This window comes from Frankliniella occidentalis, unplaced genomic scaffold (genome assembly GCF_000697945.3).
Source record: "Frankliniella occidentalis isolate FOCC.00 unplaced genomic scaffold, Focc_3.1 Scaffold623, whole genome shotgun sequence".
NCBI classification, from domain to species: domain Eukaryota; kingdom Metazoa; phylum Arthropoda; class Insecta; order Thysanoptera; family Thripidae; genus Frankliniella; species Frankliniella occidentalis.
The window spans coordinates 13,101-32,210 of record NW_026267738.1 but is presented as its reverse complement, the minus strand read 5'-3'; the positions used below and the strand labels follow the sequence as shown (position 1 = coordinate 32,210).

General features: G+C 53.2%; 4 protein-coding genes across 12 annotated transcripts in view; 2 read left to right on the top strand and 2 right to left on the bottom strand.

The window, feature by feature from the left end:
* LOC113218459 (uncharacterized) overlaps window positions 1-6,576 on the top strand; it is a 41,628-nt gene extending 35,052 nt beyond the window's left edge. The window contains exons 2-4 of the mRNA XM_026438827.2: window positions 4,216-4,524; window positions 4,641-4,911; window positions 4,987-6,576. Coding sequence (XP_026294612.2) covers window positions 4,216-4,524; window positions 4,641-4,911; window positions 4,987-5,015 — 609 coding nt within the window. The 3' untranslated portion in view covers window positions 5,016-6,576. The remainder of the gene's footprint in view (window positions 1-4,215; window positions 4,525-4,640; window positions 4,912-4,986) is intronic.
* On the bottom strand, window positions 1,143-7,762 carry LOC113218458 (nuclear migration protein nudC). The gene is made up of 7 exons (XM_026438826.2): window positions 7,520-7,762; window positions 7,227-7,304; window positions 6,894-7,148; window positions 6,621-6,806; window positions 2,896-3,090; window positions 2,327-2,529; window positions 1,143-1,742 (listed from the first exon to the last, which is right to left on the bottom strand). The coding sequence occupies exons 1-7, from the start codon at window positions 7,595-7,597 to the stop codon at window positions 1,691-1,693; spliced, it is 1,047 nt and encodes a 348-aa protein (XP_026294611.1). The 5' UTR covers window positions 7,598-7,762; the 3' UTR covers window positions 1,143-1,690.
* Window positions 7,763-10,615: 2,853 nt separating this feature from the next.
* Window positions 10,616-15,857, top strand: LOC113201688 (vitamin K-dependent gamma-carboxylase). 2 transcript variants are annotated; one of them, XM_026415513.2, is made up of 10 exons: window positions 10,616-10,764; window positions 11,628-11,911; window positions 12,281-12,436; window positions 12,557-12,722; window positions 12,811-12,993; window positions 13,253-13,416; window positions 13,561-13,767; window positions 13,862-14,007; window positions 14,154-14,621; window positions 14,721-15,857. In XM_026415513.2, the coding sequence occupies exons 2-10, from the start codon at window positions 11,629-11,631 to the stop codon at window positions 15,219-15,221; spliced, it is 2,274 nt and encodes a 757-aa protein (XP_026271298.1). In that variant the 5' UTR covers window positions 10,616-10,764; window position 11,628; the 3' UTR covers window positions 15,222-15,857. The 2 variants fall into 2 exon arrangements, with proteins under 2 accessions (XP_026271298.1, XP_026271297.1); XM_026415512.2 differs by having other exon boundaries at window positions 13,859-14,007.
* Window positions 15,507-19,110, bottom strand: part of LOC113218471 (PDZ and LIM domain protein Zasp) — a gene marked incomplete at its 5' end in the record, with an annotated part of 11,252 nt that continues 7,648 nt past the window's right edge. For 6 of the 8 annotated variants that reach the window (XM_052275438.1, XM_052275440.1, XM_052275439.1 and 3 more), the window contains 5 exon segments: window positions 15,507-16,942; window positions 17,398-17,513; window positions 17,603-17,723; window positions 17,947-18,133; window positions 18,880-19,012. In XM_052275438.1, the coding sequence (XP_052131398.1) occupies window positions 16,865-16,942; window positions 17,398-17,513; window positions 17,603-17,723; window positions 17,947-18,133; window positions 18,880-19,012 (635 nt within the window). 8 annotated transcript variants of the gene reach the window in all.

Sequence of the window (19,110 nt, the reverse complement as noted above, 5' to 3'; positions counted from 1 at the left end):
ATTTTATAAAAAGGTATACTGACAAAGTAAGACAGTTTTACCAAATGTAATACAATTACCTTTATACAGCTTTATACAATTACTTGTATACCTCTATATACAAACTTACTGTGAATGTTTTTTCACCCGGGTAGTGGCAGGTGGCGGATGGTTTGCCTACCTGCCAGGCGCCCTCGTGGCACTAGCTAGTCAGCCGCTCCGTTCCCAGCCCCCCACCCGCTCCCTCACTTGTTCAACAAACTCTCACTGCTTCGCCATTTAACTTTCGGCAGGCAGAGAGCGGCGTCGTTTGAAAGCTTATTCTGTCACAGAGCACCGAGTGCCTCTTTCTCTCGGCAGCGGGCGAGACAGAGAGGTGGTTTTAGGCCGCCCAGGCAATTAATGGGACGCCTGCTGTAGCTCAAGTCCCGAGCGCGCCACGCCACGCCGCACCGCTCAGGAAGGCTGAATTTCAAATAAAACCGCGCACAGCCCGAGCCGGTGGTGCAGTGGCGAGTGTCCCGGAGCGCCGCCGCGCCCGCCCTTGTCGTGTATACTCCCGAGCACGCCGAGGCATGCCCTTGGGCCTCGGGCGCCCTATGCGTGCAGCATGCGCTCCTGGAGGCGGGCGGAGGGACGCCAAAACAAAAGAAAAAAGAAATGGAGAGAGAGGAGGAATTACACGTACTCGCGAGTCATGAGATGAGACGCACACCGGGGGCCTGGCCGAGGCCGAGGAGGGGGTCGGATAGGAACCGAGACGCTGCTAGAGGAAGTGGCCTCGGCCCCGAGGACGCACGCGGCGGGACAAACGCATAATGTGCTCCGCTCCCGGCCCGGCCTTACGGCCCGGCCCCCGGCCTCCTGCGGTTGTTTCGCTTCTTGTTTGGTTGAGCCAGCCAGCCAGTGTGCATGTCATCTGCAGCGGTGAGGCAGGTCATGGCGGCCCCGCCGTACACTATGCTCGCCACACCAATGCGGGGCCTAGAGCCGCCGCCGCGCCTTAGCTAATGGGCGGCACTTGTCTGGCCAAGGACGGCTCTTATCAGAGGCCAACGCACGGGGCAGGGCGCGGCAGAACAGTCTATGGCTGGAGAAATGCATCGAGAAACGACCCGCGGCTCGACTCCGCTTATTATTTAGCCACAAAAAAAGATACGATATAAGAAAAAAACTTGTAATTTATTATTATTGTTATTTGAACTTGAAGTTTGCACAGACAGATACATATATAAGGGTAGTTTGAGCTAGTGTAAGAATCAAGACGAGCTGATAACAAGGACAAAGTGGGAACAGGTCTTAAGACTTAACTAGCTCTTGCTTGAGTAACGCACTAATACACAAAAAAATGTGCGTGTTTAAATCCCTGTAAAGTTGATCACTTTCTAAAGACTTAACCGAGAAGTAACTTACGACACTAAACGCACAATGATTGTTTTCGTTCCGAATAAAAAAAGGCACTGCACAACCTTAGGGTAAGTAAGTCGCTCAAATGCAAATGGTGAGGGCGAGAGCAGTCAGTGCGCGAGGCTTATACAAAAACATACTCGCGCGCAACGCGGTATCAATTGGAGTCAGAGGCGGACTGCCACACGAGCAAAAAACGAATATCACAAAATTAGCATGACTAAAAAGAAATTTGACGCGAGCGTCAGTCCGGTGGTCGGCGGCACGACGGGAATGTAGCGACGAAATAGCGCCAACGGTCGGCTCAGTTGAACTTGCATTTGGAGAAGTCCATTTCGGGGTGCTGCTCCATGAACCTGTAACAGCCGCGAAGCGGCAACGCGTCAGACGCTGCTATCGGGGGAGGGGGGGGGGGATTCAAGACGTTTCGATAGCTCCCAGCTTCCTTGGCAGGTCGACAGGGCGGCCTCGGGGGCCTCCTGGGCGACCTACCACTCCTTGGACCCGTCACGGGCGCTGGAAACTAGCGCGTCTATGTATAGTCCCCATACCACCTGTGCTTCATTTGCACGCAAACTGCCTAGGGGCTCATCCAGAAATAAGTTCGTCATTTGCCGTCACGAAACTGCCCAGTTCAGCCACTGCAAGTTCTCATAACGCCTGGTACGTAGGCAACATCTTGCCTACAGCACATGCGTGTACTGCGGGGTGGCCTACTGTGAGTTTCGCAGGCGCCGAGCTCCCGTACTTTGTCGCACAAAGCCGAGAAGACGGACGCACTTTCTAGAAGATCCCTAGTAAGAGGGAATCCCCATCCGCAGATGGAGTGGCGAATACACAATTCGAATTCGAATCGAGGAAACGTTTCAAAGTTTTGGGGGGATTTCAAAGATTATGCGGAACCCTCCACCAACATCGATTGTGCTGCAGTATGACTCACTTCCTGATGGTCTCCTGCTTCTTGGCTTCGTCGCTGGTGGGCAGGCCGAGCTCGCGCTGCCGCTGGTCGTACATCATCTTCTCCACGAGCCCGCGCGTGTCGCCGTCCAGGTCCGACAGCTTGCTGGGCTCGGGGTTGATCTTTTTCGTCGAGATCTCGGGGTCCGAGGTCACCAGTTTGTTCCACCACTCCATCTTGTTGACCTGCGGGACAAGGACAAGTCAAATACGTGAGGGAAGACGCTTTTTCCAGATACCACAGAATGCAAAGGGATGCACACAAAAAAAAAGTGGCTGTCGCAGAGCTAAGAAATAAGTTGATTTGGTGACAGACAATTCAAAATTCAAATTCAAAACAAGCAGTGGGAACTAACAATTACTTCCCAGACCTAAGAGATGCTACAGAGTAGCTATTGCTACGGTAGCCAACACGTTTAAACTGACAAGTTAGCTGCATGCTCTCGCAACTAATTTTTAGCTACTACAGCGGATTAGTTGTCTGTCACCAAATAAACTACTTCCTTGGCTCTAAAGCACCCCCTTTTTCCTCGTGTATTTGAACCTCTTTACCTTCTCTATGTTGACGATGACGGTGGCGTTGTCCTCCAGCAGCCAGGTGCTCTCCTCGAGCTTCACCTCGTGCGGCAGGTCGCCGTCGATGATGGGCGGCTGGCCCTTGAGGCCGATCGTGAGGTGCTTCTTCTGGATGTTGACGACCACGTCCCGCGATCGGATGGCGAACGGCGCCGACACGGGCACGCGCAGCTGCAACACACACACACCGGACCGGAAGCTTAGAGAGAGAGAGAGAGGGCCGTGCAAACTTTCCTCCTCCTCCGCCCGCTGGGGCCGATAGCGGCGCGCCCGGCGGGGCTCAATGGATGCGCGCCCGATGAATGAGCGGGCGGCGCGACAGACCTGTTCCCTCCCGGGGCCAGCCGCCCCACGGCCCGCCCGGCTCCCGGAACGGCTAGATGACGGCCCCCGCCCCCGGGCCAGCCCCGGCCGGCCCCGGCCAAAACAGGCGTGCACGGACAAAAATATACACGTCATCTTTGTTACATGCATGCTACACACTGGAAACGCAAAGTTTGTGAATGCCCATTCGTGCACTGAAGTGAGTATATGTGCGAATTTTCACACATTGCCGCACAAGTCTCCAAATGATTGAGTATAGCAGTCAATCCGCAATCATGCGTAAAGAAAGTAGTCAGACGTCTTCACGACTGGACCGCCATATATGTGCTAATCGATTGGCTATGCAGATATACTATGCCAAAGGTAGGACAGCTAAGTTTTATTGGCAGAGATAGCCAATTCAATGCTGCCCAGTATTTCTTGGTGGGGGTATCAGATGAGCTATCCACAATCCAAAAACAGCTAATGGTTTCAGTTAAGATTTGGCAGCTCAGCTGAAGTCTGTTTCTCCCCGTGTGGAGCCGCACTTGTCGCACCGAGGTGCGGGGCCCCTAGGGACTGTACCAGAACCTCCCCCATCCCCGGCCCGCTCGACCCGGGCAGATCGAACACCACGAGGATTTTAGGCACACGCATGACCGCTTCGTTTTTTGAGGGGAAGCGGACGGTCGCGAGGCTCTGGAGCCGGGCCACGACGCTGGCAGTATATCATTGCGAAACACACGACGCTAAAGCCGAGCGCGGCAAGTGTCGGGGGCGGGGTCGCGGCAGCAGCAGCGCGCCCGCCGAGGCTCCTGCCCACACAAGGCGCAGGGATGGGGAGGGAATGCCAAACTGCGGCCACCGATACCAGGCGTAGCTGAGCCGACCGAAAGCAGCCGCTTGGGCGCGGCGGGGACAATGTTGGACGCTCGGCGACTCTGCTCGACAAGATGACAGCCCTGACTGACCATCCCTCTGTTTGTGTTGCAGATGGAGCACGCCGATGACGGCCTCGGGCTGCCCCTGCCGCTGCCGCTGCCCCTGGGCCAGGCCCTGGGCGCGCCGGGCGGCTGGCACATCCCGCGGCCCTCCCTGAGCGGCGCCTCGGGCTCGGCCGCGTCCGCCAGCGGCAGCGGCTGCTGCGGCTGCGGCAGGGGCAGCGGCGTCTGCGGCGGCGCCAAAGGCAAGGGGAGCGGCGGCGGCTGCCTGTGCCACGGCAGGCACTCCACGTCCTCCCAGGGCTCCAGCCACTGCTCCAGCTCGTCCAGCATGGCCAGCAGCAGCAACAACAGCACGCAGGTGAGCCTCTGCCGGCCCGGCGACGAGCGACCGCAGAGCTGCACGGTGGAGATCCAACCACCCGACTGGAGAGGCTCAGCCCGCCACTCATGTTATTCTAACACACTTTGTTGCAGAGTGGATCGTCAGGAGCACTGCTCCTCACAGCTGCCAACCTTGCAGCGCTACGCCTGGAATCACTACACCCAAACGACAAGCTCGGAAAGCCGCTCGACACGTTGTCAGTGGCGTCGTCAACCCACTTCACAGTTGTTAATGGAATAACTAGACGTACTGAAAAACCTCTCCCCAAGTGCTGCTGCAGGTCCCACCGCCTCACGGCACTTGTACTCTCCATGTCATGCATCATCTCCCTTGGAATCTTTGGCGCGGTATTTTACATGGAGAGTAAGTAAAACAGGGACTATACATACAATCACCTTGTCTGCAAAAGTATTTCATAACACGTATCATCTGTTGCAGTGCGAGCGAGAAGTCTTCAAGTCATGTAGAGACCTTCTACTCTTAAGAGGAACAACAGCTCATATCCCAGTGTTAAAATTGCATCAAAAATTATGTGCTAAGAAAAGGACTTTTAGTACCTTACTGCTCCTCTTTAAATTGTGATCAAGACATGACATCTACATCACTAGTATTATGAAACGTTTCCCCTTTTTAAATACTCAAAGAACATATTCTAAGTTATATATTGTTATTTATTGTCACTGAATATAGCAGAGGAGAGCTAAATTATGAATCAGCTCCAGTACTCTATAGTATTGTATTAGATAATTTTAAGATTTCTTGTGCTTTGATATGAAAATGCAAGCTGCCTAAATCTCCTTGCAACTTACCTTTACAAAACCACCTATTCTGGTTTTGCAAAAGTAAGGTGAAGTGAGAGCCACAAAGAAAAATTATAGAAATATAAGAGAGTTTCAGATAAATATTTGGAGGAATAATAAAAAGGGAAAAAGTGAACTAGAGATTCAATAGAATAAGCAAAAGCTGCAATGTTAAAGAGTAAACAAGTCTCAAATTCATTTCTGTCAAACAAACTAGGGGTCAACCGTTGCGTTATTGAAAGAAACCAAATATAATTTATGTTCCACTTGTGCCAAGAAAAAGTATTAAATTCTGAAAAGATATGCAAATTGTGTTACAAATTTGAAAGATAATACAGTTAATCAATGGAGTTTCTACCAGGGTCAGAGACTAAACAGGCAAAAAATCAATTCTGACATGCGCCAAATATTTGAGACAAAAACTTACAAAGGGTAAACTGACTCTTTCAAGCAGCAATCTTGATATTCAAAGGTACTGCTATGCACTACATATCAAAAGAATCCAAGGAAGTAACGATGAATGATAGATTTCTTTATAAACTGTGATATGGAGGGAAGATGGCTCTGCTGACTGTAATGCTTGATGGCAAAACATTCAAATTCAGCATGGTGAGAAATTTTGATAAATTAATTAAGTTCAATGTTTTAATTGTGATGAATGAAATGTAATAATCTCTGCTGTTGAAGATATGGCAGCTTAAAATAGTTGAAAGTTTTGAGAGGCTGAGCTTCCTTTTCTCCTGATACCAGCCATTTAATTTACTAGTGTGTGACTTTGTGTGAATGTGTATGTGTGAAAATTTTAAAAGTTTGAGAATAAATTATCTATATTCAATGAAGGATTAAAATCCTCAAGAAAGGCGATTCAGATAAACCTCTAAGAGATTTAGACATTTGATATCGCGTCTCCCTATATTTGAATACCAAACTAGATCAAAACAAATACATCATTCTAACTGTGGAAGGATGTCAAAGGTTTGAAACAGATACTGAGTTACAGTACAACAAGCTTCATCCAGATGAAAAAAAGTACTTCTTTTCCAAAAAAACACATTGGTTGTAAAATTACTGTGGAATACCATTATTTTCTCATGCATGATCACAAGAAGCTGATTATCTCCATGGCAATAAGAGAATAGTTTCAGCTTCACAAGTCAATATTATTTATCATGTATTCTGATTTTTATTATACTCTATGATACTTGCAATAAAGTGTTTCGAGTTGTGATTGTGATAGATATCTATAAACCCAAACCCACTGAGAACACTTACCTCCAATTCACTTAGAGTCTGAGTCCATCTGTAGTTCGACATGTCACAGCCATTACCAGCATTGGGCTTCAGCTTTCCTTTCTCTTTTGGATCTTCTTCCTCTTCATCATCATCTTTCGTTTTATCACCATCTCCACCTTCCGCAGGAGTTTTACTAGTACTAGATGTAGGGGCTTCATTCTTTTTCTGTCAGATGGAAAAAGACAATAAGAGGTATATACAGATAGAATTTCAATGACATAAGGTACTGCCGCTAAAATAATTAAAACTCACATCAAGTTCTTTCTGTAATTTCTCCGCTTCCTCATCAGTAAGTTCCATAACTTTAGGGACAGCGGAAGGACTACTAGTAGAATTAGAACTTTTACTAAAGAACTCCTGTCTTTTCTTTTCGTTTTCTTCCTCTTCTTTCCTTCGTTGTTCTAAGCGGCTCTTCCGCTTGGCCTCGCTCTCTTCTCTTTCTTTCCTCTTCTTACTCTCAGCAGCTAAGGCTTCTGTTTCATGAGCACGGAACTTACCGAGTATCATCTATAAACAACAAAGTATTTAGTAACTTGAATGATAAATCTACAAATTACTACAAAAGTATAGAAGATTAGACCTCACCTTCTCAGCAGCTCCCTTCTCCCCACCGATAAAGAAATCCGTTTTACGAGCCAGAAAGCTAAAAATTGTGTCTAACATCTGAAATAGACAAAATTAAAAGAAATTAAGACTAGATCACTATGGCACTATGAGATTTGGCAAGGTTATGTTACGGACGTATAGCAATAGATGGACAGTACTGATGAGTTAGAGATAAACTCGAATGGCAAATACCGAAATGATTTGATATAGAAAAACATGAATACGTCCAATGAATGCACTGATTGATAGATATACTGAAAATGAAATAATACCTCTGGGACACCACTCTCATGCTGTTGGGCCATTGCCAGCAGCATGGAATCAAATTTCTCTGGATCGTTGGATGGCATTTTGACGAAAATTAATAAGATAGAGCACCACCCACAAAACTATAAAATGAAAGAAATCTGTGTAGAAACTTCACAAATTACGCTTCGAAACTTCTAGAAGATGCGGCTCGTTTGACCATGCACTACCACAACCACTGTTTTCAGCGCGCTCGTGTTATGTTCTGTTTAGAGATGGCGCTGCTGTTGCCTGCTCTGTTACTCGATAGTAGAGGGCGGTGCTAGTTGTCATGGCAACGGCGTCCTCCAGTCACAGCGCGCGTATTTTAAAACGTAGTTTTTGTACGTTGAGAAGCGATACGTTCGCGAACAGTTGCTTTCAACAGCTGCCGCTCTCAGCGCCGCATCCCCCACTCGCACAACAGCTGATAAAAAGTTTTTAAACAGTTTTCGATCGAAACGCATTACTTTAACCGAGGAAATGCCGCTTAGTGCTTATCGCTCTCGCTGTCGCTCCCTTCTTGTCTACAATAAGAAAAAATGGTATTTCGATTGAAAATTAGTGAAAATAAAAAATGTTTGTTGTTTTATGGGCCGAGCGAGTAGGCAAACCATACGAGCGATGAGAGCGCCGTCGAAAGTGGCGGCGAGAGCGAGTTAACACGTTGAGTCTCACATGGGTATATGTTGGCTGTTGGCCATGCTTTGCTGGGTTGGGAAAACTATGGTTGAGAAACCGGAAACCATAATCCATCGGCAAGTTACCACGACATTATGGCTCCTAGTGAACAAGATAACCATGGTTACCCATGGTTATTTTGGCCTGGGAAATTCATTCTTCGCTCTAGTGAACATCACACACGGAGTTCAGGAGGAGGCCCAGGCCGATTATAATAATTGAACGGCCTTGGCACACTCCCCAGGGGGCGGGGGCTGGGCAGGGGGAGCCCACTCCGCCGGAGGCCCTACGTACGCCCCACGACGACGCCACGCACGACGCAGCGATACAGCCTCCGCACGCAGCGCCCGCATCGTGATGCGATGCGGTATCGACCGGCCGGCCGGCGAAGGGTGGCGCGGGGGCCGCAGGGGCGCAGTGCAGCCGGAGTCTCGCGGGCCGCGGGAGACAACTTATGTCTACGCGGCGTCTAAAGCTCCGGCGGCAGCGGAGACGGCGCCCCGCCTGCACTCCACCCCCGACGCCGCCGACGCCGACGCGCCGCCGCCGCCCTCCGCTCCGAGGGGGTCATCGACTCACCATTTACGAGATATATGGCCCCAGGCCCACACAAACTTTTCACCTCTGGAAGAGGGAGAAAAGAGAGGTAGAAAGTTTCGCCCGGGCGTTCTGATCGACCCCCCTGCCACTACCCGCCCCTTCCTTGTTTTCGTCCCGGTCGGTCCGGGCCGAACGTCGCGACGGTGCGGCGGCCTCGCACCCATCTCGCTGATCGGCGCCGACAGCGGCGCCCGCCCCCGCGCGGTCCCACCACCTTGCCCCACCCTGCCGCCCCCGCCGCTCCAAAACCAAGGAGAGGGGTCCGCGGGAGGAGTGGTTTCCTGAAGTAATTAACGAGCCCCTCGAAGCACGTCACACTTTGTGTGCTCTTCCGATCTAACAGGTTGTACCCGTGCACAATACAGCATTCCGGTAAAGCTGACGAAAAGAAGGAGAATGAGGGGAAGGCGGGGTTAAAAGCGTGTTCTTGGATTAAGCGCACTGTTCTCAACTGTGTTCTCAACTCAGCACTTGATTCAAACCCGTTCAAACCGGACCTATGGCACCAGCACCAACGTAGTTATGAGAGTCAGGGAGAATAAACGCCCCAGTTTACGTGTTTGCACATACCCTTTGGGCCGAAGGGGACATGGCGCCTTACGGGACGATAGCGAGTAGGCAAACCCGCCTCGCCGTACCGGGTGATTCAGAGAAGACGCAGGGGCGGGTGGGTTTGCCTACCCAAGGGGCTAGCGGGCAGAGCGGGTAGGCAAACCCGCTCGCACCTGCGTCTTCTCTGAACCACCCAGTGCGTGGCGCTTGCTCTGAGACACACTCCGCCGTATAAAGTAGGTGTGCCTCTTAACAAAGGGGGTGGCCGCCCGCAAGGGCCGGTATAAAAGCCAGGCAAGCCCTGCGCCTGGGCGGGGGTGGGGGGCGGGGAGGGGTGCCAGAGCCCGTGCGGCCCCGTGTGAGCCCCAGCGGAGAGGAGGGAGGGGGCGGACAGGCTCAGTGCGGGGGGCTGAAACTCTCGCCGACTTGACACTGACAGCCCGCGGGAAAAAAAGAGGAGCAAAAAGAGCCCCGCCCTGCCGCCCGTGTGCCCGGGGTCGTCGGGGGACAAGTCGGGGAGGGACGGACGAGGCTCTACTTTGAGAACGAAGCCACATACTGTGGTGTGCGCGGGTGAGCGGGGATCCCCTCAGCACTCCCAAAGCCACGGCGGCGGGCGGGTGCCCCGCGCGGCCGCGGGCCGCGCTCCCGCCTCCCCCGCAGCTCGCGGCAGAGTAGCCGTTTGGCAGTGTACAGTTACGATGTAGCTCAAGTGAATCATAGTGGTTGGATGGATGGTCTGTGGTGGCCGGCTCGGCCGGCGGTGCTGTCCGGGCCACACCGCCGGCATGCCGCGCCCGGGTGACTGATCGCGCGGGTCACTCTGTTCAAAGGGACACTCTCCGTCGCCCCCCACGTCCCCGCGCCGCCGGACCCACAGCGACAGCGAGCGCCGAGGACAAGGGCGGGCGGTATTTAATTTCCGGCTCCTGCCGCTATCGTGGCTTTTAGATCCCTGATCCAGTTTTGCTGCGCTGGAAAAAAGAACCCCTACAGTGTTATGGCCTGGCAAAAAAAAACAGGAGGGAGAAAGGGGGAAAAGGGGGGGGGCGTGACACATGAAGGGAGAGGGGAGGGAGGCAAGAGAGGAGAAAAGAAGGGACGAACAGGGAGCCTAGAGAAGTTTTTCATGGTGATCGAGCGTGGGGCGCGGCGTGGTGCGATGACAGCGGGGTGGAGGGGAGGGGCGGCGTAGGGCGTAGGGGGCAGTCTGCGCTGCGGGTGGGAGGAGGGGAGGGAGAGGAGGATAGGGCAGAGCGGAGAGAGCGAAGCAGCCACTGGCCAGACCCGGGCCCGGGCGCGCGGGCCCCGGTCTCAGTGTGGAAGAGGAGGCACGAGACGTCCGTATCGGCACCGGGGACCACCAGCCGCAGCCGCCCGAGCTCCATGAGCGCCAGAGGTTAGTAGTTGCAGGACAACAAGTGCGTCAGCGCTGCCGCCCGCGCCGGTGCACACACACACACACACACACACACACACACACACACACACACAACTGGCGGTGACTTGACGCGGCTGGAGCAGGCGGGGGCGGGCCAGGGGCTATCGCGCCGCGAGGCGCACACCGTCGCCAATCGCAGCTGGTCGCAGTGGTCGTGGTGGTCGCCGACCTCTACCGGCCGCCAGTTCACAGGCAGCAGTGCGACTGTGCGGGTGCTAAAACGAAATAATGCCCCCTTTCTTTCGCTCGTGTGTTTGACGTGCGACTCTCTGACATAACATCTGGAGGCGCGATAAGCGACGTGTCCAACAGCGACCTTCCCTCCCCTCCCCCTGCTCTCCCCACTGTCGAGAGGCGCGTTCGAAAACACGTGCGGCAAGAAGGTATTCCCGTCCTCCGGCCTCGCCGATCTGCTTACGGGTGCAACAGAGCTTTTGCGGCCCGGGCCGGGTCGCGGATCAAGACATTCCAAACTCTGTAAACAAAACTGACAGCCGGGTCATGCATGGGTGCCTCGCTGTGTGTTGTTCTCTGTGTCGTGTTGTGGTGAATTCCCTATCGATTATTTGCGCGATAATGTCATTGGCCTTGCAAGCGCTAGACAAGATGGACAAGACAGGACAGTAGAGAGGGGCAGTGCCGCGTGCCGTGCCGAGCGGGAGCAGAGCGGCGGTGCGGGTGCAACCCGGCGGTACCCGATCGGCCACCAGGACCCCTCTCACCCGCGTCCGACCCCTCAAGACAGAGGAGCGCGAAGAGCCACGTGACCAGGAAGCATACCTCCTTAACGAGACCATCACTACGTAGAGCGTCTCTCGCAGGATGGCAGTGAGACGTCGCCCCACCACCGCCGCCGAGCCCGCGGCGGGCCTCGCCAAGGAGGCCGGCGACCGGGATGGAGTCCTCCAGCAAGAGAGCGAGGCCGATCCGACGACGGGGAGGACCACGTGCCAGGGCGGCGGCCTCGGCCTCGGCGGCTCGTGCATGTCGTTCCGGGCCGTGGTCGGCGTGGACGCGGCCGACCTCTGCTCGTGGCGGCGCTTCGTGGCCATGCTGTACCGGCCCACTGACCCCGCATCCCTGGCCGTCATCCGGATCCTGTTCGGTAAGTACACGCCTCGCGCGCCGCAGCACGTCCGCGTCGGCGGCTACACGACGACGCGGTGGTTTGCCTGATAGTGGTGGCTCTCGCTCCGACAGCCCACGAGTCTAATTAGTCATCAATATCTGGGCTCGCGGGGAAAAGAGGGGAGGGCGGGGATCGGTTATTGATCAGACGGGGAGTAACAATAACCATTAGGTTAATGATGATTTTTATTGTAATTATTTTAACAACACTGATAACGCAAGGCAGGCCTTATCAGCGGCCGTCGCAGCTGTGTCTGCGCTGTCTATGACATAGACATGTTGTGAGTCGGGACGATACCCTCTCCTCAAGCTTGACCTCTCTCTCCCTCGCCCTGGCCTGTTCCAGGCCTGCTCATGGCGATAGACACGTTGGAGGAGCGGGGGCTCGGGGAGGCCGACCTCCGTTGGGGCGCGCCCAAGCGCTGCTACTTCCCCCTGTTCGACTTCCTGCGGCCACTCCCGCTCGCCTGGATGTGCATCATCTACTTCGTCATCTGGCTGGGTACGTATTATAGTCCGCGCCGCGAGAGCCGCAAGACTTGCATCGGGATGAGACAAAATGAAACCAAAACCCCCCGCTTTGGCTGGTGTTCGCTGACCTCCTGACTGACGGACTCTGCAGGCGCGGTGGGGATGATGCTGGGCTACCGCTTCCGCCTGAGCTGCCTGCTGTTCGCCGCGCCCTACTGGTTCGTGCTGCTGCTGGACAAGAGCCGCTGGAACAACCACTCGTACCTGTTCGGCATTTGCGCCTTGCTGCTGAGCCGCTCCAGCGCGCACCACTACCTGTAAGAGACGGAAGCGATCCAAAATAAAGTTTCATGACGACTGTCGATGAGACACTCACTCACTCTCGCATTCCGTCATGTGTCCCAGGTCCGTGGACGCGTGGCTCAACGGGTGGCGGGACCGGCCCGTGCCCCTGTGGAACTACGGCGCGCTGCGGCTGCAGTTCTTCCTGCTGTACTTCTTGGCCGGCGTCAAGAAGCTGGACGCGGACTGGATCGGCGGCTTCCCCATGAGGCACCTCAACAACCACTGGGTGTTCGAGCCTTTCAAGTAAGTGGACAAAGAGAAAGGCGCCATTGAAAGAAATAAAAACAACAACGGCCTAACTGTCTAAGTGCGAATATAGATGCACCCACCTCCCCCTTTTCCCCTAATTTGACAAAATAACGTCATACATGGGTAGGCAAATTGTGCTACAACCCGCTTTAAATAAGAAATACAGGGAGAACAAGCTCCCCCATTCGAGGTTGCCCGGATATGCGCCTTTGAGAGTCCCGGAGAAATGTTGAACCACCCCGCTCTTCCGTAGGCTGGTGCTCTCGCCCGAGCAGGTCGACTACTGGATCGTCCACGTGACGGGCTTCACCCTGGACCTGACGATCGGCTTCTGGATGTACCTGGACGCCACGCGCCCCGTGGCCTTCATCTTCTGCGCCATGTTTCATCTCATGAACTCTAGGCTCTTCATGATTGGTAAGTGGGTTGCACATCATCCAGGTAAATGGGTAAAGGATGTGCTGAAGCAACACACGAAAAGAGTCCCATTTAGATTTCTGTCTGAAATTTCGTGTAACTGGTAGGGCCAGTGGTAGTAGTTTTAACTAGTGTTGCTTCCAGGCATGTTTCCCTACGTCTGCCTCGCCACCATGCCCCTGTTCTGCCACAACGACTGGCCCCGACGGCTGTGCGCCGCGCTGCGGGGCTGGTGGACCCCACAGGAGGCTGGCGGCGGCGCCCACAAGACCGAGGAGCGCCCGTCCTGGGCGTGGTTGGACCCGGAGCGCCACCGGGAACTCGTCGCCGACTCTGGCTGTCTCTCCCCTGGTGCGTACATTGATACTGCGAGTCGCGGAAGTGCCTGGTGTGCTGTGGTGCATTTGACCATACTGGTGCATTGTTTTGTCTTTTCCTACAGCAGTGGACGAGTGCCGCTCCGCCTCCAAGAAAAGCAGGGCGGCGGACACTGCGAAGCCCCTGCGTTGGTACCATCATTTGACGGCCGTGCTGCTCATCAGCCACACCGGCCTCCAGCTCTTCTTGCCCTACTCGCACTTTATCACCAAGGTAAGGATGGGTGACTCAAACACTTGGGGTGGTGACGCGGGCACCCCGAGCACACGAGCAGCCTCCGACACTTAACCGCTTGGGGTGGTCACGTGGGCACCCCGAGCACACGAGCAGCCTCCGACACTCAATCTTTTTGTTCGCAGGGCTACAACACGTGGACCAACGGGCTCTACGGCTACTCGTGGGACATGATGATCCACTCCTGGGACACGATCCTCGTCGTGGTCAAGGTGGTGGAGAAGGACACGGGCCGCGAGCACTTCCTGGACCCGGACGCGTGGGTGGTGTCGGACCGGTGGGCGCGGCACGCCGACATGGCCAAGCAGTACGCGACGTGCGTCGAGCGCAACCTGCTGGCCGAGCTGGGGCGGGAGCGGGAGGGGCGACCGCGCGGCGCCACGAGCCCCCTCTCGGGCCTCACCTCCGACAAGCTGGCCGTGCACGTGGACGTGTGGTGCTCGCTCAACGGCCGCTTCCAGCAGCGCATCTTCGACCCGCGGGTGGACCTGCTGCGCGCGCCGTGGTCGCCCTTCCAGTCGGTGCCCTGGGTCATGCCGCTGCTCACCCAGCTGTCCCCGATGCGGAGACGCATCCGCGAGCTGGAGGCGCAGGTAAGCGTTGCCATCGATGTTGTGATCCGTCGCGTAGCTACGCATAGTGGGCGTGGTCATGGTGACTAACTGCTAACTGTTCATGTCCGTTGGTGCCAGGTGCAGGCGCGGTCCAACTTCTCCGACGCGCTCTTCGTCGCGGACTTCCCCGGGCTGCACCTGGAGAACTACATCTCGGACCAGCTGGAGGACGTGACGCTGACGGTGCTGTCCGGGCGCGTGGTCCTGGAGCTGAACCCGTCCCTGGCGGGCGCCCCCGCCGCCCCGCACGTCCGCCGCGCCAACATGACCCTGGAGGCGGGGGCGAGCGCGCCCGTGCCGAGCAGGGCCTTCCACCGGGTGCACACGGTGAGCGACACGCCCGCCTGCTACATGTACGCCTATACCAACCTCAAGCGCAGGCGCGAGGCGGAGCAGGACGACAAGGCCGAGGGGCGCCGGCGGGGACGCCAGACTGAAGCGCGCTACAATCGGAAATCCCTGCTGGGCGGGCTGCGCGCGCGCGCCCGGACAGTGAAAAGAGCCGTGACGTTGGTTAGCAGCGCTTTCCTCAACATACTGTACTCCGTGCCAATGGTACACACTGTCCGCGTGGGCTAAAAGCAGCCAAAATAAAGTGCACTGAAAATGTATTTAAGGTGTGACCTTTTATCGATTTTTTTTATGAGACTTTGTTTATTGAATTTATTTTTACTTTGGACATTCTTATGTGTGAAGTGCAAGTGTGATATTTTCTGTGTAAGGATTTTCCTTTGATCTCTTATTGAGAAGAAAAATGCTATTTATGTGATATTAACATCGCTTTTCAGTGTGGTTGCTTTATTTCTCAGGAACTGAAAACACGGTTGGTTGTGCAGAAGGAAAATAAAAAAATGTACTAAAAAATCTTTAGACAAATAGCTTTTTATTTGAAACCCCTTATATAGGTGTTGTTGTCACATTACTATCAGACTCTAAGTTGATAAGGTCTGTTCATTGTGGAAAATTACAGATAAATTTAAGCCATTGATGACACACTTTAAAACATAACAAATAATGGCTTATACCCAAAACACAAGATACTGAGTGGGTCTCAAAACAAAATCATGATGGGTAAAACATTTAGTCTTTTCATACCTGTCAATATATGATGACTTAGTTGAGTCTTTGGCACAGGTGAGTTCCTTAATAATTAAATATGTAGACAATCCTCATCTCACTCTCGACATCCTAATGTAAGTGTTACTTTCACAAAATTTGTTTACTTTTCTTTTTTATTTGTTTTCTTAAAGCGTTTTCGTAACTATATTGAGACATTAAAGAAGAATGAAAAGTGTGTGAAGAAAAAGAAAAAAAATAGAGATTTCTACAGCAAAAGCAGAGTTTCAATGACATAAAATTCCAGGTATGAAAGCTGTATTAGTTTTGTAAGGACATACCTTAAAGATAACAAGCTCTCCCTAGCGGAAACAATTCATTTTAGCGAATTAATTAATGGGCTCGATGAGTTAATCCCAAAAATAAAACCATAACAATTCGGCGACGAAAATCGTATCCGAAGCACACTCATTCACGTCGTCATTTTTTGTGCGGGGCTAATTCGCAAAGTTCATCGCGTGGCTGCGAAGGGGTCGGCGGTGGCCTTGACGGCGTCCTTGACGGTGTCCAAGACCACGCCGACGCCTCTCTCGGACCGCGGCGCGGCAGGGGACGGGGCGGGGGCCGAGGCCGCGCGTGCTGCCCAGCGGCGAGGGTTGGGGCGGGTCAGTTCACCGGAGAACAGACAGCTTGTTGTGTGTGTACAGTTAGGACGGAAGAAACAGTCTCTGTCCCCACTCAGGTGGCGGTAAAAAGACGCACAGGCGCAGCCCTCGCCCGCTTTTGAGCTCAATTTTAAACCAAAGCTAAATCTAGTTAAATGTAAGTTTTGTGATACTTCCTCGACATTTTTTCGAGCGGGCCGACGACTGCCCTCCGCTGTGGGGCCCCAGAGCGGTGCCCACAGTGGGGTACCCCGCCAGACCGGGGTCCCCTCGCAGCCTCTCTCTCTCACACACGCACTCACACATACACTCCTCTCACTCTCTCACACGGGCACGGGGCGATAAGGGCATGGTGCGTTTCGGTTGGCACCCGCAGCTGGCAGCACCATCTGCAGCACCAGTGCCAGCTGCAGGAGGTGGGTGGGCGCTGCCATCAAGGTGGTGTCGGTGGTGGTCGTCATGGCAGCGCGAGGCGTGGAGTGGTGGTCCTTCCCTGGCATCTTAACGAGCGTGGTTTTTGCAGAAAGGCCGTCCTCCCTTGGCGAAGAAGCTCTGTCCCTCCAGGTTCTTCTTGCACATCTGCAACGAAAACACGGAGTAAGTGTAAGCACTGATCACAAAAGGAGAGGAGAACGAGGATGGGTTGGGTACGAGGGGTCTACAACTCGTATAATCAAAAGTACAAGACCCTATAATCACTTATAATCACGTCTATAATCTATAATCTTTATCTATAAATTCCTAAAATTTTGATGCAAAAACTGCATCTTTGAGAGGGGGTATAAGTAAAACTATGAATCTTTGAAGTAGCGTCAAAACTGCCTGCACCATTGGAAGGAGAATTGAAAACTGATTCAGAAACATCTATGGCAAAAAGTTGGATTTCTAATTCCTCCCCTTCGATGAAAGATATAAAAAGAATTTATCAGAATATTGTAACTCTCATGACCAAAATTTATAGTCCTTAACTATCACCAAACTTGGTATGCAATTTCGTCTAAGGTCCCTTAGCAGGGTAGTTATAATATACTTACGCTGCAGTTGAAGCATTGGCTGTGGTAGTTGTTGGACAGCGCTTCAACCCAGCGGTCTCCTGCTTCGATGGGGAATCCACAAGCAAAGCATTTTGTGGTGAACAGCTCATTCCAGTCTGAAAAAAAACAAATCAAAATAAGTTTTAATGGCCAATAAAATGTTTAGCCACCCCCCCCCCCCCCCCCTGGGGTTTATGACGTATACCGTTTTCGCAGTAGGGTTGGCCGTCCTCGAGGAAGAAGGGGCTGTTTCCGAACAGTTTACCGCAATAGACGCAGTTGAAGCATTCGGGGTGGAAGTGCTTGCCAATCGCGTTCAGGCAATCCTGAAAAAAATAATAATCGTACTTTACCAGTTGCCCCGCACTCTCTCGTAGTTGGGCTGCACCGCATGCACGCGTACAGGCGGGTTGCCTACTCGTACGGGACCAAAAGGAGCCGTGGGGAGAGAGGAGGCAAACTCGCCCGCACCCATGCATGCGGTACAGTACAACAACGAAAGTGGGCGGCGTGAGTCGGCCACCTGGAATAATCTCATGACAAACTTACCCCCTTAATTTTGTGTCCGCATTTGTCACAGGGTGGTGCGATGAACTGTTCGAAGCAGTACTCGCAGTAGAGCATGCCCTTCTCTTCGACAAAGCCGATGTCCTGCAGAGGGCGCTGGCACTTCGAGTTGCTGCAAGTGAAGTGGTGGGGGCACCAGATCTTGCCGAGGGCCGTGATGAACGGTCCCCTGAAAAAGCACAGCATTTCTTAAAACTTGTTGAGCTTAATACATGAAAATAAGTAAGCCTACTTTCAAAGTTAGATATTCTCATGGTATTGGGAACAGCAGGGAAAACATGCCGTCAGCCTTGTTTTCAGGAAATGTTCTTCTTTACAAATTTTTTTAGAAAGCGTGCCATGAAAGCAATTGAAGGTTTGGCATTTTCTTCCCGTCTTCTCCCTATCCATACCATGAAACCTTGTCTCGACGAGAGCGCATTAATGGTTTCTATAACTCAACCTCAGATGTAACAAGTAGTACATCTTAATACACAACACATACGAATCCATGGGTCTAAACCTGAATTCTGAACCGTCATCAACGTCTCTAGCGCTCCTTACCTCTTAATTTCCGAATTGCATTTGGTGCAGAACGGGTACTCATCCCTGTCCAAGGCATCTCGGATAACTGTTAACAACAACGACGACACAGCCGTGCAGTTAAAGCCAAACACAAGCGATTCCTCTCACAACGTCTGTTAGTGCTAAAACATGACACAACAAGTTCAAAATAGGCGATGGATTAAAATTGCTGACAACTACAACTACATGCCACTGCCACTACTTTAGTGCAATTCGAGGAAAGGCTCTTTATCAATACAACAACGGGGACGACTGCGTCTCACACTTCACACAGGCAGAGCACGGGCTTCACACATTTGCGTTACTCTCATGCGGCGTGGCGAGGCGTGGCGAGGCGACACGCTGTAGTACCTGATCTGCTGGTTACAGGCTCCGCACAGCGGTACCCTCGTGCCGCCGATGGCGGCCGGGTTCAAGATGCCGCGGCCCCTGATCGGAGCGGAAGCTCCTGCGAACGCGCCTCCCTTGGCGCCTCCGGGTCCACCTGCGTCGGGGAGGGAACAACCAGGGTGCAAGTTGGTCGGACCGGGTGCAGGTGCTGGGGGTGGGGGGCGAGCGGGCGCCTGGCAGGGGCGGCTGGAG